At 57.7% G+C, this 27,220-nt stretch overlaps 1 protein-coding gene across 1 annotated transcript in view; it reads left to right on the top strand.

The window, feature by feature from the left end:
* DNAH1 (dynein axonemal heavy chain 1) overlaps window positions 1-27,220 on the top strand; it is an 82,356-nt gene that overhangs the window by 36,288 nt on the left and 18,848 nt on the right. Inside the window, exons 17-49 of the mRNA XM_027957561.3 lie at window positions 520-661; window positions 1,126-1,281; window positions 1,661-1,859; window positions 1,945-2,198; window positions 2,778-2,990; window positions 4,525-4,689; window positions 5,606-5,727; window positions 5,881-5,986; window positions 6,564-6,743; window positions 9,384-9,524; window positions 10,143-10,306; window positions 10,543-10,656; window positions 11,416-11,604; window positions 11,895-12,000; window positions 12,704-12,817; window positions 13,257-13,406; window positions 14,911-14,997; window positions 15,132-15,318; window positions 16,160-16,251; window positions 16,785-16,939; window positions 18,183-18,360; window positions 19,061-19,255; window positions 19,344-19,463; window positions 19,693-19,851; window positions 20,015-20,122; window positions 21,208-21,348; window positions 21,492-21,652; window positions 22,042-22,199; window positions 22,514-22,687; window positions 23,450-23,488; window positions 24,592-24,770; window positions 26,018-26,248; window positions 26,876-27,072. Coding sequence (XP_027813362.2) covers window positions 520-661; window positions 1,126-1,281; window positions 1,661-1,859; window positions 1,945-2,198; window positions 2,778-2,990; window positions 4,525-4,689; window positions 5,606-5,727; window positions 5,881-5,986; window positions 6,564-6,743; window positions 9,384-9,524; window positions 10,143-10,306; window positions 10,543-10,656; window positions 11,416-11,604; window positions 11,895-12,000; window positions 12,704-12,817; window positions 13,257-13,406; window positions 14,911-14,997; window positions 15,132-15,318; window positions 16,160-16,251; window positions 16,785-16,939; window positions 18,183-18,360; window positions 19,061-19,255; window positions 19,344-19,463; window positions 19,693-19,851; window positions 20,015-20,122; window positions 21,208-21,348; window positions 21,492-21,652; window positions 22,042-22,199; window positions 22,514-22,687; window positions 23,450-23,488; window positions 24,592-24,770; window positions 26,018-26,248; window positions 26,876-27,072 — 5,076 coding nt within the window. The remainder of the gene's footprint in view (window positions 1-519; window positions 662-1,125; window positions 1,282-1,660; window positions 1,860-1,944; window positions 2,199-2,777; window positions 2,991-4,524; window positions 4,690-5,605; window positions 5,728-5,880; window positions 5,987-6,563; window positions 6,744-9,383; window positions 9,525-10,142; window positions 10,307-10,542; window positions 10,657-11,415; window positions 11,605-11,894; window positions 12,001-12,703; window positions 12,818-13,256; window positions 13,407-14,910; window positions 14,998-15,131; window positions 15,319-16,159; window positions 16,252-16,784; window positions 16,940-18,182; window positions 18,361-19,060; window positions 19,256-19,343; window positions 19,464-19,692; window positions 19,852-20,014; window positions 20,123-21,207; window positions 21,349-21,491; window positions 21,653-22,041; window positions 22,200-22,513; window positions 22,688-23,449; window positions 23,489-24,591; window positions 24,771-26,017; window positions 26,249-26,875; window positions 27,073-27,220) is intronic.

The raw sequence follows: 27,220 nt of genomic DNA, 5'->3' as shown, positions 1-27,220 counted from the left end.
CCCAGGGCGGCCTCCCACAGGACCTGCAGCCTGAGGCCACCTGCATGCAAAATCCCTGAAGCCCACAGGACCCCCAGGTCAGCCTGGCAGAGGGCATTGATATGAAGGAAGCCGGCCTGGTATCCCTGGCTGATCACCAAGGAAATAAAGGCTAGAGACTGGCACTTTGCCTCATCTGAGCTGAGGCCCCTGCAGGCCTGGGGTTGAAGAGGGAAACTCAGGATGGCTTCTCTCATGTCAGCCACCACTCCCTCCATGTCCTGTCACTGCACTGGGCACACTGGGTGTGCGTCTCCCTGCACGTTGCCTGCGACCCCAGGGCAGGGACCACTTCCCCTGCCAGGCAGCCCCACTCCACAGGGTGGCAGCGGCTGCCTCCAGGCTTTCTTCTGCTTCCCTGTTGCCCAGCCCTGGCTGCTCCAGCTGCTGCCCAGATCCCCCGTTTCCCCTTCAATCTGGCCTGCCACCCCATGATTTCAGTGTGACATCCCCACCATTCCCCATCCCCGCTCCATCCAGATGGGCTGCCAGCAACTGGCCTACTAAGATCCTTGGGCAGATAGAGCTGGTGCGGCAGCAACACTTGGAAGATGAGGAGAAGTTCCGCAAAATCCAGCTTATGGATCAGAACAACTTCCAGGAGAAGCTGGAAGGGCTGCAGGTGAGGCTGGGCTGAGGATACAGACACACACACCCCGCACACCCTCCACCCCACCCCCCACCCCTCCAGGGCTGCGCCTTGCCCCTCGCAGTCAGGAGGTGCTGTGTCAGTGGTTGCTGGACAAATGAACAAGTGGCTAAAAGAGTGATCTGAAGGCCAGAGAGCTGCCTAGGCAGCAAGTTCCCAGGAAATTCAGGGTCTCAGAGAGCCCAGCTCTTCTGTTGTATCCTGGTGCCCCAGTGGGCATGGCATTCAGGGCACCAGGTCTTATCTGACCTTGTCATGTTACCAGGGGCAGTCAGCTGCCTGTGAGGGACCAGGAACCACCCCCTCCAGGAGAAAATCCTCTCAGAACTGGGAGATGTTGATGCTCTGGGGACTTCAGGTTCCCTGGATGTGTGCAGGGCTGCATGGGCATAGGTGGGGCCGCAGAAGCCCCTGATGCCTCGCTCTTTGGCCCACAGCTGGTGGTAGCTGGCTTCTCCACCCACGTGGAGATTGTGCGCGCGCATGAGATCGCCAACGAGGTGCGGCGGGTCAAGAAGCAGCTGAAGGACTGCCAGCAGTTGGCGATGCTCTACAACAACCGCGAGCGCATCTTTGGCTTACCCATCACCAACGTAGGCCTGCCCCCGGGCACGCTGTCCCCCAGCCCTGAGAAGGGCTCAAGGAGGAGCCCGCAGCCTTTGCGGTCACCTCTGGAACCAGCCACCAGCTGGCAGGGCCCTGGCATGTGTGGGGGGCAGGACTGAACAGGCTGCAGAGATGAGCTTACCCACCCCATGGTCCCCAGGGCGAGGAGGCTGGCTGGACCCCCAGCAGAAGGCGGGAGGCTCAGCACAGACCTGGCTCAGCCACTCAGAGCCCAGATGTGGGGGAAGGAAGAAGAGAGGCCTGGCCTGAGTCCTTGGGGACTGAATCAGGGGCGGCAGCCAGGAGCAAGGGCAGGGGGCCCAGGAGGAGCAGCCTAGCCCAGCCCCAGCTCTTCTGCCTCTGCAGTACGACAAGCTCTCCAGGATGGTGAAGGAGTTCCAGCCCTACTTGGACCTCTGGACCACAGCCTCCGACTGGCTGCGCTGGTCCGAGAGCTGGATGAATGACCCCCTGTCAGCCATTGACGCAGAGCAGCTGGAGAAGAACGTCATCGAGTCCTTCAAGACCATGCACAAGTGCGTGAAGCAGTTCAAAGACATTCCAGGTAGGCAGCCCGCCAGCCCGCCGCTCCCCTCGCCCCCACCCTGCCGCAGCCTGCTGCCTCTCACCCCTGCCGCCCTGCCCTGCAGCCTGCCAGGACGTGGCCTTAGACATCCGGGCCCGCATCGAGGAGTTCAAGCCGTACATCCCACTGATCCAGGGGCTGCGCAACCCTGGCATGAGGAACCGCCACTGGGACGTGCTGTCCAGCGAGATCAACATTAATGTCAGGCCCAAGGCCAACCTGACCTTTGCCCGCTGCCTCGAGATGAACCTGCAGGACCACATCGAGAGCATCAGCAAGGTGGCTGAGGTGGCCGGCAAGGAGTACGCCATCGAGCAGGTGGGCCGCCCCCAGCAGGCCCTCCCCGCCCCACCCACATGCTGCCCGATGGCGTGGGAAGGTGACAGTCCTGGGCCCCATCCCTGGGGTGCCTCACTTCAGGGATGAGCTGCATCTTATTAAGTGTGTGAATAATGTGTGTGAAGTGCTTGGCACAGTGTCCACCAGCCCCGTTATTACTCAGTTATTCCTCTCGAGTTATTCTCCCCTCAGGAACGTGCTGAGAGCATTGCCTCACTTAGCAGATGAGCAAATTAGGGCTCAGAGAGGTTCAGCAATTGGCCAAGGCAGCCTAGCCAGTAAGGGCTGGAACTGGGACCAGAGCTCCTAACCAGTGACTTAGCTGCCCCACAGCATACCAGTACACGCAGGAGAGCGTGTGAGAGCGTGTCAGCCCTGGATTCCGATGAGGGCCCATGGGGGACTTGTTGGCTAGACAAGATGAGAGTCTACAGAGGGGGCTTGACTGAAGGTCCTGTTTGAGCAAAGCCTGCCTTTCCCCGCCCAGTGCTGCTCAGTGTGGGCCCACTCTTTCTGGGGACCCAACCCTGTCTTGTACCACCCACCCCCGACCCCCAGGCTCTGGACAAGATGGAGAAGGAGTGGTCCACCATCCTGTTCAACGTGATGCCCTACAAGGAGACGGACACCTACATCCTCAAGAGCCCAGACGAGGCCTCGCAGCTGCTCGATGACCACATCGTCATGACCCAGAGCATGTCCTTCTCACCCTACAAGAAGCCCTTTGAGCAACGCATCAACTCCTGGGAGACCAAGCTGAAGCTGACGCAGGTGGGCCTTCCTGCCCACTCCTCCCCAACCCTGCCAGTGCCCTGTCCCGAGGTGGCTCCTGATGATGTTCGGGTGGGGCTGGACATGGTGAAGTGCCTTGCCCAGGTTTGCCCAGCTCCTAGCTCTCTGACAGGCCCCTCAGTCAGAGGAGGTGGACTAGAATGGGGCTGTCCATCTCTGAGGTTGGGCTGCTGGAGTTGGCAGTTCAGGGCATGGAGGGGGGCCAGAGTTTGGTCCAAAGCTGCCTTTAAAGAGGAGCACAAGAGCTGCCCCAGACCCCTGAGTGCTGCCTGGGCTTGGGACAGCTGGGACCTCCAGGCTTGGGGCTTTTCAGGCTGGACACCACGAGGCCTGAGGCTCCTCAGTGTCCCTTCCCACTCTTCCCTGAGCCTCCCACTCCCACTCCTGTCTCATTTGGAGGCGCCTTGGGGTGAGGGCGCCAGGGCACTGGGGATCACTGTTCTTTAGGGCTCTCAAGGCCAGTGGCTGGGGCTCTCTGCAGAGCCCTGAGGTCAGTCCAGGGCCAGGCCTACTAGTGTGATCTCAGCAACTCCTTCCAGGGGCCTTCCTGGTAGCTATTTGAAGACCTCCAGTGAAGGGCAGAAGCTGAAAGAGGAAGACCTGCCTCTCTGTTCCTTAGGTCACCCAGAGAGGCCTGAGGTCATCAGCATTGTCCCCGGGTCTCCATCCTTTGCTTTTGTCTCTCCCTGGAGTCCCATCTCCTCCCGGGATCAGCATCAGGCAGCCCTCATGGACTCCCCCACCATCCCCTGCCTGCGGGGTGTTCCCACTGAGGCTTCTGGTCAGTGCCCCTTACAGAGCCCATCACACGTGCTGGCCCCTCAGTGATTCAGAGGCATAACTGGCTGTTCAGAGGATGGTGGGCTCCTCGAAGGCAAGCTACCACCCTCTCCTCTGTTTCCTCTGGAGCCCACATGGGCCTGACCTGGGCCTGACACAGCACACAGCTCGTGAGGAAGAGAATGAACTCATGACTAAATGAATGCGTTTGCACTGATAGGGAAAGGCAAGAGACAGATTCGGAAAGAGGATTGTGGAGGCGAGAGGGGAAGGTGACTTGAAGAGGGCTCACCTGTGGACTGATGTTTTAGAGAGTATTTTAGGGGATCTCAAGCTCAAATCCCAGTACACCACAAAGAATCCTGGGGCCATAGACCCAGAGTCCTCCCAGGAGAGAAGGCTAGTTTGGGCTTCCATGCGCTGGGCTCTCTATTGTTTCCTCATGGTGTGCTGCTTGAGGTATGATTCTCTCGAAGGAAGAGCAGCTCCCCTGGCTCTGTTGAGGCCTGGACATCCTATGGGGGACTTGGGGTTTCCCTGGAAGGCAGGCATCCATGCAGCCTCTTTGTTCCCTGGAGTACTGTGACTGACAGCGCCACCTAGAAATTTCCCCATGGGCGCAGGCTCTGGTCTCCAGTGCTCTGCCCAGAACTCTAGTGGGATAAAATGCCTGGGTGATGGGGGACAGGACCCAACTTGGACCGCAGGCCCTGACAGTCCACGCCCTGTCCAGGAGGTGCTGGAGGAGTGGCTGAACTGTCAGCGGGCTTGGCTCTACCTGGAGCCCATCTTCAGCTCCGAGGACATCAACCGGCAGCTGCCGGTGGAGAGCAAGCGCTACCAGACAATGGAGCGGATCTGGAGGAAGATCATGAAGAATGTCTACGAGAACCGGGAGGCGAGCTCACACGGGGATGGAGGGGGGCGGCTGGGGCACTGAAGAGGTTCCTGGGCTCAACTCTCCCCAAGCAAGAAAGACTGGAGGACGAGTCCAAGGCTTTGGTCTTGGCCGTTGTCCCCCTGAGGGGGCTCCCCAGTCTTGAGACACGCCTCAGAAACACAGCAGTTGATGGTTTTTCCTCTTGGAGATTTGCAGTCCCCATTAGTATTTTTAAAGGACCCGACAAGTCCTGCAGCAAATCAAATTCCTTGGCTTTGGTTAATTGTAGTTTTTTGTTTGTTTGTTTTTAATATTCATTTACTTATTTGGTTGCATTGTATCTTAGTTGCCCCTCAGCATGTGGGGTCTTAGTTCCCTGACCAGGGATCGAACCTGTGTCCCCTGCATTTCAAGGCAGATTGTTAACCACTGGACCAGTAGAGAATTCCTAGTTTTTAATCATAGGCTTTTTTCCTGTGGGGCTTACAAGTGATGGAGACAGCCCCCGTGCCAAGTTGCTTCAGCCGCGTCTGACTCTTTGTGACCCCATGGACTGTGGTCCACCAGGGTTCTTTGTCCATGGGATACTCCAGGCAGTAATACTGGAGTGGGTTGCCATCCTCTCCTCCAGAACATCTTCCCGACCCAGGGATCGAACTCACGTCTCTAATGTCTCCTGCATTGGTAGGCGGGTTCTTTACCACTGGCTCCACCTAGGCTGTTGTAAATAGTGCTACGGTGAACACTGAGGTACATGTGTCTTTTTGAACTACAGAGGCAGCCCCTGGCTTAGGGCAATTTTCCTGCCCTTCTCTCTTCCCAGGCTCACTGAGAGTCTCTAGGAAGCACGTATGGGTCCTTGTCTGAGCCCACCTTGCTGCCCCCCAGCCGGACCCACTCACTTCCATTTTGTCTTTGACCTGGGCCATTGCAGGTGATCAACGTGTGCTCTGACCAGAGGCTGCTGGACAGCCTGCGGGACTGCAACAAGCTGCTGGACATGGTGCAGAAAGGCCTCAGCGAGTACTTAGAGACCAAGCGGAGCGCCTTCCCCAGGTGGGGGACGCCTGGCCCACGCCTGCTCTGCTCCCGCCTGCCATCGAGGCTGGGGCCCCGTACCCTGTCAGGGTGGGCTGCAGGGATGTCGGTAGTACTGGGACAGCTGGGACCTAGGGCTGCCTGACCGCCCTCACCCCGTCTCCCTGGCAGATTCTACTTCCTATCTGATGACGAGCTGCTCGAGATCTTGTCCCAGACAAAGGACCCTACCGCCGTGCAGCCCCACCTGCGCAAGTGCTTCGAGAACATCGCCCAGGTGAGTAGCTGGGCCAAGGGCTCAGGTGCCCTGAGGCCATCATCCCAGGGAGGATACCTCTTCTTTCACCCCAAGTCTTTTTAGGAGGGAATGAGATCCAAGGGCCTCAGAGACGTCCCTGGGTCCTGTGGGAGGAGGGTCAGCTCCCTTGGCTCAGGGTTGGGGAGCTCTTGCTCCCAGCTTATCCAGGGGTGCCCTGGCCCCCCTGCAATCCACTGAGGTGCTGGCTAGGCTGAGACACCCAAGAGGTCAGAGGCTTCTGAATCCCCTCGTCCTCATCTTCATCTACAAGGGAGGCCTCACAGGCCTGTCGGGGGGGTAATGGGGGAGCACTCGCAGGGCAGACTTAACCTCCTTCCCCAAGTGGGCAGGGCCACAGCTGGAGCAGGCAGATCTGTCCTGCCCACGAAGAATCAGGGGAGGTCCAGCCAAGGGGAGCTCTCTCCCAAAGGCGAGAGCCACCTTCTGAAGGTGGAGGACACAGGCGGGGTGCACGCTGGGGCTCTGGTGGGCAGGGCCTCTGGACACACGGAGGTTCACCCCACTCTCACTGCTCCCCCCGTGCCCCCGCCCGCAGCTGCTGTTTCAGGAGGACCTGGAGATCACACATATGTACTCGGCAGAGGGTGAGGAGGTGCAGCTGTCCTTCTCCATCTACCCATCCAGCAACGTGGAGGACTGGCTGCGGGAGGTGGAAAACAGCATGAAGGCCAGCGTACGGGACATCATCGAGAGGGCCGTCAAGGCCTACCCCACGGTGAGCCATGCCACCCCTCCCAGCGCAGCCTCCCAGCCTGCTCGTCCTTGCAGTGGCTCCGTCCCAGCGCCTTTCTGCTCCATCATGAGGGCTGGGTTACCTGCCTGTGTTGACTAAAAATGGTGCACAACTTGAGAGTTGTGAGTTAAGTTTTATTTGGGGCAAAATGAGGACTGCAGCCCGGGAGGCAGCATCTCAGATAGCTCTGAGAGACTGCTTCAAAGTGGCACTGGGGGAAGGTCAGTATATACGATTTTGGTGAAGTGGGAGCTTAATGCAATCAAGCACTTACTTTTTTTTTTTTTCCCCACATGTTTGACTGGTCCTTTACTTTTTTTAAATTAATTAATTTATTTATTTTACTTTACAATATTGTATTTGTTTTGCCATACATTGACTGTGTTCCCCATCCTGAACCCCCTCCCACCTCCCTCCTCCCTCTGGGTCATCCCAGTGCACCAGCCCCGAGCACCCTGTATCATGCATCAAACATGGACTGGCGATTTGTTTCACATATGATATTTTACATGTTTCAGTGCCATTCTCCCATATCATCCCACCCTCGCCCTCTCCCACAGAGTCCAAAAGACTGTTCTATACATCTGTGTCTCTTTTGCTGTCTCGCATACAGGGTCATCATTACCTTCTTTCTAAACTCCATGTATATGCGTTAGTATACTGTATTGGTGTTTTTCTTTCTGGCTTACTTCACTCTGTATAATAGCCTCCAGTTTCATCCACCTCATTAGAAATGATTCAAGTGTATTCTTTTTAATGGCTGAGTAAATACTCCATTTTGTATATGTACCACAGCTTTCTTATCCATTCGTCTGCTGATGGACATCTAGGTTCCTTCCATGTCCTGGCTATTATAAACAGTGCTGTGATGAACATTGGGGTACATGTGTCTCTTTCAATTCTGGTTTCCTCGGTGTGTATGCCCAGCAGTGGGATTGCTGGATCATATGGCAGTTCTATTTCCAGCTTTTTAAGGAATCTCCACACTGTTCTCCATGGTGGCTGTACTAGTTTGCATTCCCACCAACAGAGTAAGAGGGTTCCCTTTTCTCCACACCCTCTCCAGCATTTATTGCTTATAGACTTTTGGATCGCAGCCATTCTGACTGGCATGAAATGGTATCTCATTGTGGTTTTGATTAGCCATCTGTATGTCTTCTTTGGAGAAATGTCTGTTTAGTTCCTTGGCTCACTTTTTGACTGGGTCTTTTATTTTTCTGGAATTGAGCTGCAGGAGTTGCTTGTATATTTTTGAGATTAATTCTTTGTCCGTTGCTTCATTTGCTATTATTTTCTCCCATTCTGAAGGCTGTCTTTTCACCTTGCTTATAGTTTCCTTTGTTGTGCAGAAGCTTTTAATTTTAATTAGGTCCCATTTGTTTATTTTTGCTTTTATTTCCAATATTCTGGGAGGTTGGTCATAGAGGATCCTGCTGTGATTTATGTCAAAGAGTGTTTTGCCTATGTTCTCCTCTAGGAGTTTTATAGTTTCTGGTCTTATGTTTAGATCTTTAACCAATTTTGAGTTTATTTTTGTGTATGGTGTTAGAAAGTGTTCTAGTTTCATTCTTTTACAAGTGGTTGACCAGTTTTCCCAGCACCACTTGTTAAAGAGATTGTCTTTTCTCCGTTGTATATTCTTGCCTCCTTTGTCAAAGATAAGGTGTCCATATGTGTGTGGATTTATCTCTGGGCTTTCTATCTTGTTCCATTGATCTATATTTCTGTCTTTGTGCCAGTGCTGTACTGTCTTGATGACTGTGGTCAAGCGGTTACTTTGCAAGAGGTTTTCTCCTGGTCACGAGGATCTGTCGTCATCATGAAGGGATTTAGTGCTTTTCTAGATAATGAGGAGATGCAATGATTGGGATCATAAAATCTGTTCCTGAAAATGTCCTCCTGTCTAAATACTTGTCCCACCAGGTTCCCTGGAGCCCAGAGTGCCTCACTCCACCCTGAACCCCCTCATGGGGTTGAAGGTCAGCAGCTGCAGCAGCACAGGGTTCAGCTGGCAAACGCCTTTGTTGTTCAGTCGTTGGCGATGCTCTTGGCAAGTGCCAATTTGTAGTTGGCACCTGCCTCATCCTTAGACTCCAGCCTTGACTGCTGTTGCTCTCAGTCAGCCAGAGTGTGTCTGGGAGCAGAGGGAGGAATCTGAAAACACCCCCCAAAAAGTGAGACTGGTTCCTAGTAAAAGTGAGACTGGTTCCTAGTCACAATCAGTTGCTGTCATGATGTTTCGAGCACTCACTGTGTGCCAGGCCCCCATGACCGCGGATGGTGGAGCTGAACCCCTCAACCTCAGGGTTAAGCATTATCCTACAAAGTAGCTGAGAGATGTTTCCTGCCCAAAGGACCTGTGATTCACAGGTGGCAGTCAGGATGTGAACCCAGGATGCATACATTTCCCAATCCTGGGCTTCCACCCCTCCACTTCCAGATCTCTACAGCAGAGGAAGTGATGACTCTGCCCAACCTGAGAGGCCCAAAGTTTTAATGTTTTCTCTGCTCTTAAGGTGGAATTTTGAGCTCAGAAGCACAGATGACCTCTAAGGGAAAAACAGTCTGCAGGGTCGGCACTGGCAGCTGCCTGGGTCAGCCTTACCTGTGTTATCTTCCCAGATGCTCAGGACTCAGTGGGTTCTGAACTGGCCTGGCCAGGTGACCATCGCTGGGTGTCAGACCTATTGGACCTTAGAAGTGGAAGAGGCCCTGGAGGCTGGCAACCTCAGCAGCCAGCTGTTCCCCCAGCTTGCCCGGCAGGTGAGACTCAAGGTGGGATGGTCACCATCTACTCCCCACCAACACCCCACACCCTGAGGCAGCTCAGTCCCTACAGGAGCTTTGTCATGTCTTGATCCTAGAAGAGGGCCTGGGGTTGGAGCCAAAGAGTAGAGGGTCAGACACCCCTGAAACGAGTGTCTCATGACCAGCCACCAGTGGGAGGGATGGGGGTCTCTAACGGGAGTGCTGAGGTCAGGCAGGTGCCCCTCTCCCCAAGGTCAGGGTGGGAGCCTCCTACCTGGAGCTCTCCTGGGCTGGCCCATGGCCCACCCCCACCCTGTGCACTGGCTGCTCACCGCACTCCTTCCTCAAGCTCCTCGCCAGGCCCCTTGCTGACCCTGGACACCGTACACAGTGAGGACATGGATGCCTGGGTGTCCCTCCATTTTGATTGACATCCCTGCCCGACTTCCCATGTGACCAATGCCCTGCCTACCCTCCCCTGCCTGGTCCCCGCACCCTGCCCATCCCAGACCATCAGAAGCCCCCAGAAGAGAGGGGTTGTTGCTGGCGGAAGCCCATCCCTGAGCAAGGCAGGGAAAGCCTGCCTGCAGCACAGGCCCACCCACCGCTGACGGTGTGCCCTGGCTCCTGCAGCTCAGTGACCTGGTGGCGCTGGTGCGGGGAAGTCTGTCCCGCATGCAGCGCGCTGTGCTGTCGGCACTCATCGTCATCGAGGTCCACGCCAAGGATGTGGTGCACAAGCTGGTCCAGGAGAACGTGGTCAGCGTGCATGACTTCGAGTGGATCTCGCAGCTGAGGTGAGGGGGCAGGCAGTGCGGCCGCATCCATCCCCAGGCCAGAGCAGCAGCAGGAGGGGGCAGGGCAGGGTGGAGAGTCAGCTGCAAGAGGCTGGAGCTGACCTCGATGCCCGGGGGAAGCCGGGTGTGCCTCGATGCCCTCATTTACCCCAAAGAACCACCTCTCCTCAACCACATACCCTGCCCAGTGGCCCATGGTCCATATGCCCTGGGGACCCATCTCCCTTCAATGCCAGGTACTACTGGATGAATAACAACTTGTACATCCGGGCTGTGAATGCCGAGTTCATCTATGGCTACGAGTACCTGGGCAACAGCGGTAGGCTGGTGATCACACCCCTCACGGACAGGTGAGCGCCCCCCTGCCCATACCCCCTCTCACACTGGCTGGCCCTCCAGCTCTGGCTGGCCCAGGAGTCCAGGACCCAGACAGTGCAATTCATCTATGATGAACCAGACAATCAAACGTTAGGAGCTTGGCTTTGGGGTTTTTCTAACTGCCTCTTGCTCGTCATGGGCTTCATGATCTTGGGCAGGTGGCTCAAGCCCCTGGTTCTCAGTTTCCTCTGCAGCCTCCTCTGGGCAGCCAGGGGAGTCTCTTGAGCTGCCGTGTAAAGCTCTTAGCACCTGTGTGATGCTCAGGAAGCATCAAGTGGGTGCGGGCTATGCAGGTTTTATCAGTCGGATCTTCCTTTCACCACGAAAGAGCAGCTGATGTTGAGAGAAACGGGGGGCAAGTCCCTTGACAAAGTGAATACTTCTCTCCTAAAGCCCTCAGTTGCTTCCTCTGGCTACCTGTATTTAGTAGCAACTGAATTCTCAAGCTGGGTTTTGAGGAATAAAAGGAACAGTGACCACAGGCCAGCCATCCTGGCAGGTCCCTGAGCCAAGCACTGCAGGGCCATGGGGTGGGGAACGCTGGCCAGGTGGCTGAGGGGTCCAGTCCTGTTCCCTGCAGCCAGGGCTGGGTGTGCGTGGCGCCCTCAGCATGTGGAGGGGCAGGAGTCACCCCTCCACGGGGTCCGAGACAGCAGACAGTGGGGCTCTCTCGAGTCTGTGGGACTCCTGAGGAGGTACAGGGCCGTGCCCATCACCTCTCACCCACTCAGGTGCTACCTGACCCTGACCGGAGCCCTGCACCTCAAGTTTGGGGGCGCCCCAGCTGGCCCGGCCGGTACAGGGAAAACTGAGACCACAAAAGACCTGGGCAAGGCCTTGGCCATCCAAACCGTTGTGTTCAACTGCTCCGACCAGCTCGACTTCATGGCCATGGGCAAGTTCTTCAAGGGCCTGGCCAGGTGAGGCTGGCTGCGCAGGGGCACAGGGCGGGGAGCCGCGCTCTTGCGGGGATCCTGCCCCAGGAGGAGCCCGGCGGGGTGCTGGGGGGATGGGGCAGAACGACAGGAGTCGAGGCCCAGCCCCTGGGAGCACTGGGAAGGGGCATGGCTGCTGGGGCTGTGGCCGAGCTGACCGAGATGGCCACAGAGGCAGCAGTGGTCACCTCCCGGCAGCCAGCAGGGGCCCTTGGAGGTGCCGGGGGCGGGGGGGAGCTCTGAACTCATATGCCCCCGCGATGTTTTCCCCTCAGTGCTGGCGCCTGGGCCTGCTTCGATGAGTTCAATCGCATTGATATCGAGGTGCTGTCTGTGGTGGCCCAGCAGATCACCACCATCCAGAAGGCGCAGCAACAGCGGGTGAGCTCTGGGGGAGCCTTCCCTCCATGTCTCCTGTAACTGACCACCTTTTCACTTCAACTGTACCCACCCCGCCCATGCTACCTTGCAACCCCCCTACACTGGCGGGATGGGAAACCAGGAGTTGGGGCCTCTGCCCTGAGCCCAGCCTCTCTCATCTCACAGGGAACTGGGCACTCCCCCAACCACCTAGCAGAGCTGTCTGTGAGGGGACCTTTGTAGCCAGCCAGGGAGCCCCATATCCTTACCCCACCCTGGGTTCAGCTCCCAGGACAAGCTGCAATGGACAAAGCGGTCCCTCCCCACACCTGATGCCCGTGGAAAGCCCTAGCCATTTGTCCTTCTTCTAGTTTTGTTCAGGCTGGCCAAAGGTCTTCTCCTGGGTACAAGAACTGGGAGACTGGCAGGTGCCCCAACCCCAGTAGGGCCCTGGGTTTTAGTCAGGGCTGAGCTTGCCCAGGTCTAGGGAGAATCAGTGTCAGGAAATGGGGGTGAAGTAGATGTGTGAAGACTGCAGGGAGCTGGGACCTGGGAGGCCAGAGGTGGCCACTGGGACCAGAGGTCTTAGGCCAGATCCTGGGAGAAGAGCCAATCCATGGTCAAGGGTCAGTCCAGGCTGACCTGTTATAGCCAGGATGATCAGTGGGATGAGGGTACCATCCAGGGCATGGGACAGGTGTGCCAACCCCTCCCCACCCTGCAGGTGGAGCGCTTCATGTTTGAAGGTGTCGAGATCCCTCTCGTGCCGTCTTGCGCTGTGTTTATTACCATGAATCCGGGATATGCTGGCCGCACCGAGCTGCCTGATAACCTGAAGGTGAGTTCAGGCCTGGGATGGTCTGGAAGGCTGCTCAGTGCACTGGGAAACACCGGAGCTGTGGCCTGGGCTCGGAGATGCTCACCGCTTATGCAGGGACACAGCTGCCGGACATGAGGGACTGTGCTGCCCCATGGAAGCCCTCCTGCCAGGGGTCCCCCAGCCATGGAGAGGAAGGGCCAGGCTTGTCCTCGGGGCCTGGGAGAAGGCAAGGGCAGGTTCAAGTCAACACAGAGGACTGGTTTCTAATGGGCAGAGGGATCCACCCATAGGGGAGTACAAGCCTCAGCTATGGCAGGCACCATGGAGGGAGGATCCAAGTGCTGGCAGGGGAGGAGGGCAGTGGAGCCGCCTTCTGAGGACCAGACAGTCCAGAAAGTGGGTGATGCTCTGGGAGGGGAGGTCGGCCTCTCCGTTCACGCAGTACCCTGTGCCCCAGGCACTCTTCCGACCTGTGGCCATGATGGTTCCGGATTATGCCATGATTGCGGAGATTTCTCTCTACTCCTTTGGCTTCAACGAGGCCAATGTGCTGGCCAAGAAGATCACGACCACCTTCAAGCTGTCCTCCGAGCAGCTCAGTTCCCAGGTGAGATCCTGCCCAGAGCAGGTTCCAGGGTCTGGGAACCGCTGTCTTCTCCCTGCAACCCTCGGAGGTAGGAATCACACCCCCACCTCTCAGCTGAGGACACTGAGGTCCGAAGCAGCCAGGAGCCTGGCCAGGCTTGGTGTGCGCAGGGGAGCGGGAGCAGGATCCAGGAACAGATGGCCACTTGGGCTAGTGCAGGTACAAGGGAGGGTTGGCCAGTAAGAGCCCAAGCGCCACACAACCAAGGCTGGGGAACAGGCGCACCTAGGTTGCATGGGACCAGAGGGGGACAGCCAGTCTCATCTCCCCTGGAGCCTCCCACCACGAGGGCTTGCCCCTCGGTGAGCTGGGCCTGCGTCTAGGGGTTGATGCTACTGGTTCAGGCACCGGCGCTAGTGGATGAACTTTCTGTCTGGGCTCCAGTCTCAGGCAGGCTCCCCCTTCACAGTAGCAGAGATGAGTCCCGACCCTGGGCTTAGATGCTACCAGCTTAGTTTCTTAATGGTCCCAGAAATAAGTCCCTGTTGTCACCCTCATGGGCCCTCTCTAGGTGACCTATTCAAGCATGAACAGCCATCCCTGTGGCTTGGGAGACTATACTTGCCTTTGGCCCGGTGGGACCTAGCAAAAACCATGGGCTAGAAGAGCAATCTATTACTAGGAAAAAGAGCAGCTCCCCACGGAGTGCATCATGGTGTCAGCACCTCCACACACCCTTCTTTCTAACCATCTGCTTTCAAAAATGCCCCCACCAATCCCCAGTAACAGAGCCATTATCCTCCACATGGTTCTGGAAAGCGCTCACCCCTTCCCAAGTGCTGAAGACCTGAAGCCAAGCCCAGTCTCTGCATCCAGCTCCAAGCCCGAGATTTCTGGGAAACATGCTGGTCTGTGGGTTGGGCCCACGTGTATGTAGCCTCATGGTCTGACACCATGGGGCAAAATGATGAGCTTGATATTTCTATCACACCTGCTCTATAATGGAGAGAGATGGACCCAGCAGCAACCGTGGGAAAAGCCATGGTAGCGTGGTCAAGAGGGTGGGTCTGGAGAGAGGTGATGTGTGTTAAAAGGAAGCGCAAAGGCCATCGAGGCCAGTCTTCTTGTGGCAGAGATGGGAAGCTCCTTCATTCTCAATGTAAATAAAACCTGAGTGCCTCCCTGCCCTTGGCACTGTGCTGAGTGGGCCCGCAGGGATGAGCCGTGACCAAGGCAGACGCCTCACCCCCAGGGTCCAGGAGGCAGGCAGGGTGCTGATGCCTCACCCCCAGGGTCCAGGAGGCAGGCAGGGTGCTGTCTCTGGTAAAGGGAGCACACGACTGGGGCAGTGGAGGAGAGACAGCAGAGGAGCGCGAAGTGCAGTGTGCAGCCCGGGCTGGGGGAGCGACGTCAGCCACGAGCTGGGCGATGAGGCCCGGCCAGGTGTCAGGTGGGAGGCTGAGTGTTCCCCAGAAGCCCCAAGAGGGACAGTGCCCACCGCCCCTCCTCTTTTTGGTGGTGACAGGACCACTATGACTTCGGGATGAGAGCCGTGAAGACTGTGATCTCAGCTGCCGGGAACCTTAAGCGAGAAAACCCCAGCATGGACGAGGTGAGCTCCATTCAAAGAGGTGCCCAAGGGCTCCAGGGAGCTCTGGTGGCAGGGGCCTGGGGGGATGGGCCGTCCAGGGGGGCTCCGGAGCAGCTTGAGGGTCGAGGATCATCTGACCTGGGCCTCTGCTGCAGGAGCTGATTTGCCTCCGGGCCATCCGAGACGTGAATGTGCCCAAGTTCCTGCAGGAGGACCTCAAGCTCTTCTCTGGGATCGTGTCTGACCTGTTCCCCACCATCAAGGAGGAGGAGGCTGACTACGGCATCCTGGACAAGGCCATCCGCCAGGCCTGCGAGAAGAGCAACCTGAAGGACGTGGATGGTGAGCCCTGGCCCTGCCCCGCAGTCCTGTGGGCACCAGAAGATGGCTAGGTCTGGCTATGCCAGGCTTGTAGTCCAGCCTCAGGGTCTCTCACGCCTGGCCAAGCATGCTGCGGGCTGAGGCTCTCTGCCCCTGTCTCCACTGGGACCCTTCAAGTGATGGGAGCTGAAGAAAAACTCTTTCCCCTTCACTCTCACATTCAACACTTCTGACATCAGAGGTGTGGGGTTTTACCTCAAACTCATCCATTCTGTAACATGCCTGAGTGTTCTACAGGTCAGTTCAAATCTGGCACGAATCAGGGTCAGCACAGACCCCACAGGCTAAGGACTGAGTTCCACAAGACTGCACCCCCTTCAGACACCAGTCACGAGTGCGAGCTCCCCAGGTTACCCACAGCTTCTGTTCTGCTTGGCTACAGGTCACAGGCTCCCATGCCCCCTCCTCAGGCTTGATCATTTGCTAGAACAACTCACAGAACTCAGGGAAACAGGAATGTTTGCTGGTTTATTGTTTTAAAAGGGATGTAATAAAGGATACAGGTAACAGCAGGGTGAAGGGCTACACAGGTGAGGTCTCCCCCATGCAGGTGGGGTGAGTCACCCTCCCAGCCCGTGGAGGTGCTCATCCGCCTGGAAGCTCTCCAAACGCTCTGTGCTCACAGAGGCTCAGGGCTTCACAGGCCTCTATGAGGTACGTACTACTGCCACCCCATTTCACAGATGAGGAAACTGAGGTGCGGGGAGTGAGGTAACCCACCAGAGGTCACAACGAACTAGTGGCAGAGCCAGGATCTAAGCCCCTACTCTGACCCCTGGCCCCCCCTGCCATGTCCCTGCAGGATTCCTGACCAAGTGCATCCAGCTCTACGAGACCACGGTGGTGCGGCACGGCCTCATGCTCGTTGGGCCCACAGGCTCCGGCAAGAGTAACGTAAGTGTTCCCTGTGCTGGACTGTAGGTCCTTGTCGGTTTTCTACTCTATTTATTTATCTGGGTGTGCCAGGTCTTAGTTGCATCATGTGGGATCTAGTTCCCTGACCAGGGATCAAGCTCAGGCCCCCTGTATTGGGAGCGTGGAGTCTTAGCCACTGGACTACTAGAGAAGTCCCTGATTATCTGCTTTAAATATAGCAATGTGTACATGTCAATCCCAAATTCCCAATCTACCCCTCCCCCTCGCCCTTCCCCTCTGGCAACCATAAATTCATTCTCTATATTCTAACATAAAATAAAAGTTTTTAAAAGAAAAAAAAAAATGAGTGACTTAAGTGGAGCCAAGCTGGGTGGCCCAGTGCCCACACAGTGGGCCTGAGGGCGGGGCAGCCTCAGCAGCAGGGGTCTTGGCCCCCGCTTGTGCCTCCTTGGGCCTTTAGGCCAACCCGCTGCTCCCTGAGGCCCACAGCCCATGCCAGCCGCGCTCTCCGGGAGGCTTGGAGGCTCACTCTTGGCTGGCCGTTTCCCCAGTGTTACAGAGTCCTGGCCGCCGCCATGACGTCACTGAAAGGGCAGCCGTCCATCAGCGGCGGTGTGTACGAGCCCGTCAACTACTACGTGCTCAACCCCAAGTCCATCACAATGGGCCAGTTGTATGGGGAGTTTGACCTGCTCACCCATGAGTGGTGAGTGGCCTGGGACCCTTCCAGTGACCGCTGTACTCCTAGACCTCTGCAGCCTGTGGGTCCCTGGCCCCCTCCCTCCCCAAGCTGAGTGGAATGTTGGAAGCTCTGGCTCTGGAGCCCAACTTCCTGGGACTCTTGCCACCACTGTGCTTCCTCACTGAGTGCCGCATCTCATCCCCACCACCCCAGACCATTGTCCCTCACCTGCAAAGTCAGGATAAAAAATGACACCTCTATTACGGGAGGTGGCTGGGACAGTGTAGCACACGGCACGCACTCAGGAAAAGTTGACTATTATTGTCAGTACCCACAAGAGGCTGGTGCTCCCTCTTTGGGGCCTGTGCTCCCAGGCTGAGGTGTACCTTTTAGGGGGAAGTGCATGGAGCTGACTAGAGGCCCACCAGTCAGCACTAGAAGGTTTTCTCTGGGGCGATTCTGTTTTTCCTGAGAAGTCTCCAGTCTCCTGCTGGGGTATCTTCTTGGCCCCAGTGTTCTGGGAAGCCAGTGGGGAGTGGGCACTGGAGAAGGGCAGCCACCTGTCTTTCCGAACATGGGCCTGTCCAGCTTCCCCCGTTTCTGGTGAAGGGTCTCAATCACAGCCACTCCAGGCTCTTGTGTGGGCAGCCTGGGGTCTGGGGACCAGACCAGAAAAATGCCCTTCTACCCACCCGCTTCCCTGGCATTTGGTGCCTCTGAAGTCTGAGCCTTCCTGGGTCTGTGGCAGGAACTAGAGGCATCTCGTGATGCTTTCTCCAAGAGGTCATTTTCCCCTTCTCCGCCTCTGTGCATCTTCTGGGACCGTCTGGGCCTCTGCTTCTGTGTTCCCTCCTGCCCATCTTCCTTTTCTTTTGAGGGTATCACTTTCCATCTTCCTTTAATGTAACTTTAGTGAGGACTCAGCAGGGAGAGGAGGAGAGCATGGCAACCCACTCCAGTATTCTTGCCTGGAGAATCCCCATGGACAGAGCAGCCTGGTGGGCTATACAGTCCATGGGGTCACAAAGAGTCAGACATGACTGAATGACTAACCACAGCACAGCAGGCAGAGAATATAACCACATGTTTTCATTGTATCATATTACACCAAAAAGTCCTATTTTCCCTACTATAATTTTTAAATGAATGAAGGTACTTAAGATCAAAAAAAAAAAAAAACGCAGAGCAGAACCAGCCTGGATCCCTGGGAGCCGGCTGTGCCGTTCCTCCCTGGCACCCACGGCCCTCCCCTCCCTGGTGGCTGCAGGACAGATGGGATCTTCTCCTCCCTCATCCGGATGGGGGCCATCAGCTCCGACAACAGCAAGAAGTGGTACATGTTTGACGGGCCGGTGGACGCCGTCTGGATTGAGAACATGAACACGGTGCTGGACGACAACAAGAAGCTGTGCCTCAGCTCCGGGGAGATCATCAAGCTCACAGAGGTCCGTCCGCCTGTCCGCTCACCCCGCTGTCCTCTGCGACTGGGTGGGCCCAGGGGCCACACCAGGCTGGCCAAGCCTCACCCCCCCAACCCTTTCCTCTCTGGGCCGTGGCACCCTCCCCATCCCCAGGCTCCTGTACCTGAGGCGCGTCCCGCGCAGTTGCTTGGTGCCTCCCTTACGGCAGACCCACTGTCTGCAATGCTCTCAGCCCAGGACGAACACCTCAGTCTCAGCTGATGTTGCCCTGTGCTTCCCAGGCCCACTCACAGCCATTTCGGCCCAGACTGGCTCAGGCATCCTGGCAATGTGCCTGGAGTCCAGCGTACAGGTGGTACAGAGGCCAGTGTGAGCCTGTGTCCATGTACAGGTTGAGTTCTCTGGAGCAGAGCACACAGCTCCCATCAGATCTCCCAAGGGCTCCAGGGATCCCCAAAATGCCCTGACCCCAGGCTGGCCAGAGGGCTTCCAGGAATCTCCTGACTTAGGCTCCTCCCCGAGGCTCCAGCGAGAGCCACATGATCAGCTGAGGCCCAAGGGTTCCTGCCTTTGCTCCTACCCCAGCATTGAGCCTGGCCCACCACCTGCCCCAGGGCCTGCCCACTGTTGCAGGTTGGGCAGACCCTCCCCATGGCCCTGCAGCCCTTTCCCCTGCCCTGGGGGCCAGCAGCTGTCCCGCTCACGCCGTTCGTCTTGGTGGCAGGCGATGACCATGATGTTCGAGGTGCAAGACCTGGCGGTGGCCTCCCCGGCCACAGTCTCCCGCTGCGGCATGGTGTACCTGGAGCCTAGCATCCTGGGGCTCATGCCCTTCGTCGAGTGCTGGCTGAAGCGTCTCCCTGCCTTACTCAGGCCCTTTGAGGAGCAGTTCAAGTCCCTCTTTATCTCCTTCCTGGAGGTGAGGGAGGCCACAGTGGGCAGCCCAGGTGGGGGCAGCTGGGTGCTGTGGCCGACATCCACAGGAGCGGGGTGCCCGTCCTCTGCAGGAGTCCCTCACTTTCGTCCGATCCTTGGTGAAGGAAGTGATCGCCTCAACCAACAGCAACCTGACCATGAGTCTCCTCAAGCTGCTGGACTGCTTCTTCAAGCCCTTCCTGCCCAAAGAAGTGAGACGCTGAGTGGTGGACTGCAGCCTGCTCCCTCCTGCCCTGCTTGCCTCTCCCGAGGGCCCCGAATCCCAAGTCCCGCTTCCTGCAAGAGAGAATCGGATTGGCTCACGTGGTTCATGCATGGGACACCCCCGTCCAGTCTGCTGCAGAGGCTAAGGGACGATCCCTGCCCCCACCCCCTTGGCTTCCTCGGGCCACTCAGTTCTGCCCCCGCCTCTGTCCTCAGGGCCTCAAGAAGATGCCGCCCGAGAAGCTGAGCCGCATCCCTGAGCTGATCGAGCCCTGGTTCATCTTCTCCCTCGTCTGGAGTGTGGGCGCCACGGGGGACAGCACTAGCCGCAACAGCTTCAGCCACTGGCTGAGAATCAAGATGGAGACAGAAAACGTGAGAGGCAGCCGCCCCTGGGCTGGGGTGCAAGGGCTGGGACGCGTATGCTGAATGCTGGGTGCTGTGGGGCTGTCCCCCAGGCTCAGGCCCAGGGCCAACAAGTAGGCATGTAAGCAACTGGGCCTCATCACCTGTTTATTTCCCCCCTGATCCCTCACAGATGGCCTTGCTCTTCCCAGAGGAGGGGCTGGTGTTTGATTACAGGCTGGAGGATGGTGGCATCAGCAGTACCAGTGACGAAGACGATGAGGAGGAGGAGGGCAAGCAGGTGACGGAGGCCTGGTCCCAGGAAAAGCACAGGGAGGGGGGAAGGGAGGGAGGCGGTCAGGTGGTGGCTGTCCTACTCAATGGCTGCAGAGGGGAGGCCCTGTTGATGGCCACAGATGTCACGCTGGGGTTATTTGCATCATCTCATGAATCCTCACAGACCCGCAGGGTGGTTACTACTGGGTCCATTTCCAAAACAAGGAAACTGGGGCTCAGAACAGTCACACCCAGCTCGTTGGTGTCAGAGCTGGCCTTGAACTTGGGACTGGGGGATGACAGGGTGCCTCCCTTCCCAACCATGTCTACTGCCTGTCCCATCCTGCCGCTGAGCCCAGGGATTCATTCAACCCCATTTGCCCAGAATTGGGGCTCCCCAAGAGTGGAAGAGTAAGCCCCCATGGCCTGTCGCAGTGTCCCCATCGCTCCTCTCAGCCAGCAAGGGCTCCATGAGCCTACCCTCGTGGCATCAGGACCCCAGCCCAGAAGGAGGAGTGGCCAGAGAGGCACCTCAGAGGTGGTCGCCACACACAGTCCTGCCAGGGGTCTCACACATATGGGTCTAACCATCAGTACCATCCCCAGTGGGACATGTTGATTTGGCCACAGAGAGAGAGGTCTGCAAGTTGAGTGAGGGCTGTGGCTGGGTGAAGGGATTCATGCAGTTGGGGGTGGTAGGGGAGACCAGGCCAGGTGACTTCTCAGTATCCAGGTGATGCCAGTCCCACAGTTGTGGCCCCCACACGCTTGGGAAGCCTAAAGTTGACAGCAAAGATCTTTGCCTTCTGGGTTGTCCAGTTCCCGGAAGACTTTCCTCATATGCAGAGACCCAGGGACTGGCCCCACTGGAGGTAACTGGATGCAGTGAAGCCTTCACTTGGGCAGCTGTGTGCAGAGACCCCCGGATTCCTGGAGGTTTGTTCTGGGAGTCCTCCGCCCTGTGCATAAAGCAGGGCAGAGGGATTCCTATTTCTATCAGAAGCAGCCCCTCCGCTGGACCCCCTTGCCCGACAGTGCAGCTCCTTGCCCTCTTGGTACACTCGGCCTGGACGGGAATGAGGAGGTTTCAGGCCCGCCCTGTTGTTCCAGGTCGCCTGGGTGAAGTGGATGGACTCCTCCACCACATTCACGATGGTGCCAGACACCAACTATTGCAGCATCATCGTGCCAACCATGGACACCATCCAGATGTCCTACCTGCTAGACTTGCTGCTCACCAACCACAAGCCCGTGAGTGCCCCCGCCACCCCAGCCTCCCCACGCCCCAGGGCCTAGGCCGGGAGTGACCGGCCTCCTGCACTGACAGGGCAGTAGCTCCTACCGCGCATCAGGCCCTGTGAGAACGCTCTGACCCCATGACCCCCCGCGCCTAGGTGCTGTGCATCGGGCCCACGGGCACAGGGAAGACGCTCACCATCTCCAACAAGCTCCTCAAAAACCTGCCACTCCAATACATCAGCCACTTCCTCACCTTCTCTGCCCGCACCTCGGCCAACCAAACCCAGGACCTCATCGACAGCAAGCTGGACAAGAGGCAGGCCCACTGGCTCCCTCCTGGGTCCCCATGTCCCCCAGCCTGGCTCAGCCAGCTGCTGTGTCCCCTCCCCTCCTGGGTGGGCCCTAGGTGCCCTTGTACCCTTCTTCTATCAGGAATTCTCCTGAGCCCTTCTGTGGGCACCCTCCCTGGGCCAGGTACTTGGGTATGGCTCGTTATGCATCTGCCTGGAGGCAAGACTCAGGACAGCCAGATGTGATGTCCCAGGACACTCAGAATGAGAAAAGGAGCTCCTCAAGAGGCCCAGCGATTTGGGGGAGGCCGAAGTCAGTGAGGGCCTCCCAGAGGTGGAGCTGCCATCCTGCAGCCCTGGACTCCCTGAGCACCGGGTGCCGTGTGCCCTGGGCTCACACAGCCCCTCCCCGCAGGCGGAAAGGTGTGTTCGGGCCCCCCCTGGGGCGCAACTTCATCTTCTTCATCGATGACCTGAACATGCCAGCCTTGGAGACCTATGGTGCCCAGCCACCCATTGAGCTATTGCGCCAGTGGATGGACCACGGCGGCTGGTATGACCGCAAGATCATCGGTGCGTATGTTCAGCCTGGGCCAGGGGATGGGGTGGGGTGTGCTGGTCAGAGCCCAGGCCCACAGACTCATAGAGGGTCCACAAAAGTGTCCTAATCTCTTTTTAAAGCAAGGGGGAAATGAACATTTTCCCAGAGCATTTAAAATGTATGATATTAATGCATTTGTCTATGTACCAATGCTGTTATGAACTATAACTAAAAAAAAGAAGTTTTTAATGGAGGAGGAGGCCCATGAAGGTGGAAGTGCTCAGGGCCCACAGAAGCCTTAATATAGCCCCTGGCAGGGCCTTTTGACTTCCTACTCCCACTCCAGGAGCCTTCAAGCACCTGGTGGACATCAACTTTGTCTGTGCCATGGGCCCCCCTGGTGGAGGCAGAAATGCCGTCACCCCGCGGTTGACCCGCCACTTCAACTACCTGTCCTTTGCTGAGATGGATGACATCAGCAAGAAGCACATCTTCTCCACCATCCTGGGCAGCTGGGTGGGTAAGTACCAGGCAGGAGTGGGGAGGGCCGTGGGCTCCAGCAGAAGCCCAGGTCCAGTGAGCCACACTGGGAAGAGCGGGGGTGGCCGAACCACTGGCTCCACCCCTTACTCAGCTCTCTTACCTCTGGCCAGTTCATGAGCTGCTCTGAGCCAGAGTTTCTTCATCTAAAATGGGTGACAATATTAGTGCCCATCACCCCAGGTTGTGAAGGTTAAATAAGACGCTGCATGTAGAGCATCTGGTATGAAGCTGGCATGTGGAAACTGCTGAATATATGATTCATACATACGCAAACATGTGTGTTCCCCCATATAAGCACACACACGTATGTTAGACTCTCTAGTGGAGAGGTGTTATTGATACTTTTGAGCATGAGGAAATACCACCAAGATAGAGTGAACAAAGTGGTCCTTCTCTTCCATGAGGCTTGAAGAAAGGTCTGGCCCTGGATGCATTTTCCCCCAACCAGTTGACTTCCCACCAAGAACATGCTCTGACCTTTGAACTCCACTTGGCACTGTGCCAGGTGGTGAGTGAGGGGAGTCAGGCCTTCCCTTCTCTGGCCTGCCCTGGCCTGCCTCCAGGGACTATAGGCCAGAACTTGCCTCCATGCCCAGCTTAGGGGTGGGGCCATGTGGCTCTGAGGAGGGGATGGTGGTCAGGGGCTGCTCCGGGGCTGCTCAGCTGGGTATAGCTGGTCAGAGTGGGCAGCAAGTGGCTCACCTGACTCTGAGCCCTTGTCTCTCCCTCAACCCTCTAGATGGACTCCTCGGAGAAAAGAGTTACCGGGAGCCCGTGCGTAAGTGTAGTGCCCAGCACCCTGGGCAGGGCCTGGAGGGGTCAAGGGCCCTTGTTCCAGGGGCAGCCCTGGACTCAAGTTGGACGTGGCTGAGGCTTGGGTCCCAGGGGCCACAGTGAGCCCTCCTTAGGCTCCTGTGACCTCGGGACAGTGCCGGAGCAAAGGTCGCCCTGCACTGAAGGCCTCCAGAGGGTCAGTCACCTGTTGCGTGGCTGGCCAGGGCCTGGGCCCATGCCTATCCCATAGTAGAAGCAAGATGAGTGTCCTTCCTCCAGTTCTGAGCCTGCTTGGCCCCTCAGGGCCTCAGGTCTCTGCTCCCATGCACTCCTGAGCAAGGCCTCCCCAGCATTTAAATCAAATGTCCCAACCCCGGCTTATTCAGTCTCCTGTTAACTGGTTGGAGTCTGTCTTCCTCACCAAGAATGGCAGCTTATTGGGGTAAGAAGTGTGTCTGCGGGGGCCACCCCCTGTGCCCAGCACCTAAAACAGTCCCTGTATTAACAGAGGAGCCCACTTTAGGGGTAGTGAGCCCTTCTGCCCCTTCTTTGCCTTCTTTCCTCTTTGTGGAGGCTCTCTCTGCCCCAAATTCCCCCTGACAGAATTTTGGTTCCCAGCAAAAAACTGGATAGTTTTCAGAGCACAAGCAAATAGATTGTGTTGGTGGTAAAAATGCAAGGGCTGATAGGCCCCCGCAGTCCTGGCTGAGCCCCGCTTCCACACCCATGGCAGTGCACTCCTTACCCCTATGTGGGCCACACACCCCTCCCCACGCATGGCCCCAGGCAGCACGTTTCATCCGGGTCTGGCCCCATTAGTGTCTTCAATTCCATAACTGTATCCCAACCCCCCCAACACAGGGACAGGCTAGGTCAGTGATAAAGATATAGAAGTAGGGAGCTCCCAGTGAGAGATTCCTCACCCCATGGTGGGGGTCACCAGGAAGACCTTGTCAGAGGTAGCATCTGAGAGGGCTGCGGGGCATGGGGTGGCAGGGGGTTGGGGGGCGGGGGTCCAAGCCTGCAGGCTGGGGAAAGGCGTGTGTGAAGGACACAGCCCCGGATCTGCAGGGGCCGTGACCCAGGTCCACTCTCTCGTTCCTTCAGCTGGGGCCCCCAACATCGCCCACTTCACGGATCCCCTTGTGGAAGCCACCATCATGGTGTACTCCACCATCACCTCCCAGCTGCTGCCCACCCCGGCCAAGTCCCACTACACCTTCAACCTGCGGGACCTCTCCAAGGTCTTCCAGGGAATGCTCATGGCCGACCCAGCCAAGGTCGAGGTGAGGACTGGTGGGCCCCCTCCCCAGTGTCCAGTAGCGAGTGCCCACACTGCCCTCATGATCCTCCCATGTTTTAGGCCTTCCTGATCAACTCCTCAGCCTTGATCTGGTCAGGCCCTGGGGCTGGGGGCAGAACTTGGCATCGGCAGATGCCAAGCCCCCAGGAGCTTCATCCAGCTGAGTCCCATCTTGCTGGTGAAATCTATGCCTAGGATAGTGGCTGTGATGGGGCCACACAAAAGCAGGAGCCAGGCCCCGGCAAGGCCTGATCGGTTCCTGATGGCAGCCCAGGGTGTGAGAAAACTGGGGGCAGAGTCCATGGGGTGCCTTCTAGAAACCGAAGGTGCCAGGGGAAGGAGCAGGCGTGCAGCAGGGAGCAGTGTCAGGGGTGCTGGGTGCCTGTGCAGCTCCGGGGCTGCAGCGGGAGAGTCCTGGAGGTGATGGGAGCCGGGGCCTGGAGGGCGCAGATGTGCGCTTTGGAATGGAGGATGGATGGGTCAGTGCGTGCGGGCCCGGTGTCTAAGGGACAGGGTGAACAAGACAGAAACGAGCCGTAGCCCTCCAAGCTCCAGGCAAAGGGGTCGAGAAAAGAGCCCGGGGGCTTCCTGAGGCCAGTCCCATCACCTGGGGAGAGGCGGGAAAGTCAGCACAGAGGCAGCAGCAGGATGTGGACAGTGTCATAGGGGGCTTGGGAGTCAAGTGAGGGGTTAGATGTGGGGTGTCAGGAAGGTATAAGGAGTCAGGCATCCCTCCGAGGCCCTGGGTTTGGGAGCTGTGGGGACTCTGAAAACTGTGCTAAGTCACTTCAGTCATAACTGACTCTTTGTGACCCCACGGACTATAGCCTGCCAGGCTCTTCTGTCCGAGGGATTCTCCAGGCAAGAATACTGGAGCAGGTTGCCATTTCTTTCTTTCTCTGGGGGATCTTCCTGACCCAAGGATCAAACTTGAGTCTCTATGTCTCCTGTATTGGCAGGCATGTTCTTTAACACTAGTACCACCTGGGAAGCCTGGGGTGAGGGGGTACCCTGAAGCTAAAGGAGCTGGGTGCCCAGCTGGCACAGCTGGACCTGAAGCTGGGGGTGGCGGTGGAGAGGCCAGGGCAGCAGTGTGGGGACTGCATTCTCCGTGGGTCAGCAGACACTCAGGGTCCTGCTGGGTCCCAGTGGGAGAGCCAGGCCCAGGTCAGGGCCCCTGGTGCGTTGAGAGGTGGCTGAGGGCGGGCACTGACGCCAGGGTGGCCGCAGGACAAGGTGCAGCTGCTGCGCCTGTGGTACCACGAGAACTGCCGCGTGTTCCGCGACCGCCTGGTGAACGACGAGGACCGTGACTGGTTCGACAAGCTCCTGGAGAGCCACATGGATGAGTGGGAGGTGGGCTTTGAAGAGGTCTGCCCCTTCCAGCCCATCCTCTACGGGGACTTCATGTCGCCAGGCTCCGACGTCAAGTCCTACGAGCTCATCACCAATGAGAGGAAGGTGAGGGTCCTGCTGGGGCCCTAGCCCTGGGACCCCGGCCCTCTGTGGCCACTGCTAAGAGACCACCACCCTCTGACCAGAGGGTTGGACACTGGTCTGGAAGGCCAGCTCAGGGACTTCAGCAGTTGCCTCTCTGAGTCCCCGTCTCCTCACCTGTCAAACGGATGCAGGAGCCCCCGCTTGGCCCTTTCCTGAGGGCAAGCCTGTGGTTCAGCTGAGACCGGCTCCATAACTGGGGACACACTAAGCCCGTTTGAGGGGCTGTCATCCACCCATAGAGCTGCAGCAGGGACCCTGGGGCCACGAGTCTTGAGTCAAGACCCCAGGGCGGCAGGATGAAGCTGAGTGGGTGGGGCTCCTGGTGGTTTCTCCCCACACAGATCCTTTCTAGTTCTCAGTAGCTCCCATGGGGCCCCAGGTTGGTACGTCCTGGGGAGCGCTGGAGGCAGCAGACAGCTCTCTGAGCCCACCCTCAGGCCTCATTCACCCGGCATCTGAAGGCCCAACATCCCTCCATGCGCAGAGGAGCCAGGGAAGGGGGGGATATGCTCCCTGTCGGGGGGGACAGGGCACACAGGGACAGAAGGAGGACCCAGCTGTTCCCATTCCCCACACCCCTGCCCCCAGATGATGCAGGTGATCGAGGAGTACATGGAAGACTACAACCAGATCAACACAGCCAAGCTGAGGCTGGTGCTCTTCATGGACGCCATGAGTCATGTCTGCCGCATCAGCCGCACCCTGCGCCAGGCGCTGGGCAACGCACTCCTCCTGGGCGTGGGTGGCAGCGGCCGGAGCTCCCTCACGAGACTGGCCTCGCACATGTGAGGGCCCCCAGGCATGGTGGGCGGTGGGTAGCTTGTGGCAGACTCATGTCCATCCTGTTCTTCCTCATGTTCCGCACTGGGGCAGACCCACCTGGCCCTGGGCTCCAAGGAGAGGCAGCAGCAGGGCCTTGTGATGCTGCGGGGA

The sequence above is a fragment of the Ovis aries genome, chromosome 19 (genome assembly GCF_016772045.2).
Source record: "Ovis aries strain OAR_USU_Benz2616 breed Rambouillet chromosome 19, ARS-UI_Ramb_v3.0, whole genome shotgun sequence".
Classification (NCBI taxonomy): Eukaryota; Metazoa; Chordata; class Mammalia; order Artiodactyla; family Bovidae; genus Ovis; species Ovis aries.
Note: the sequence above shows the minus strand (reverse complement) of the source record. Positions and strands in the feature narration are given on the sequence as shown.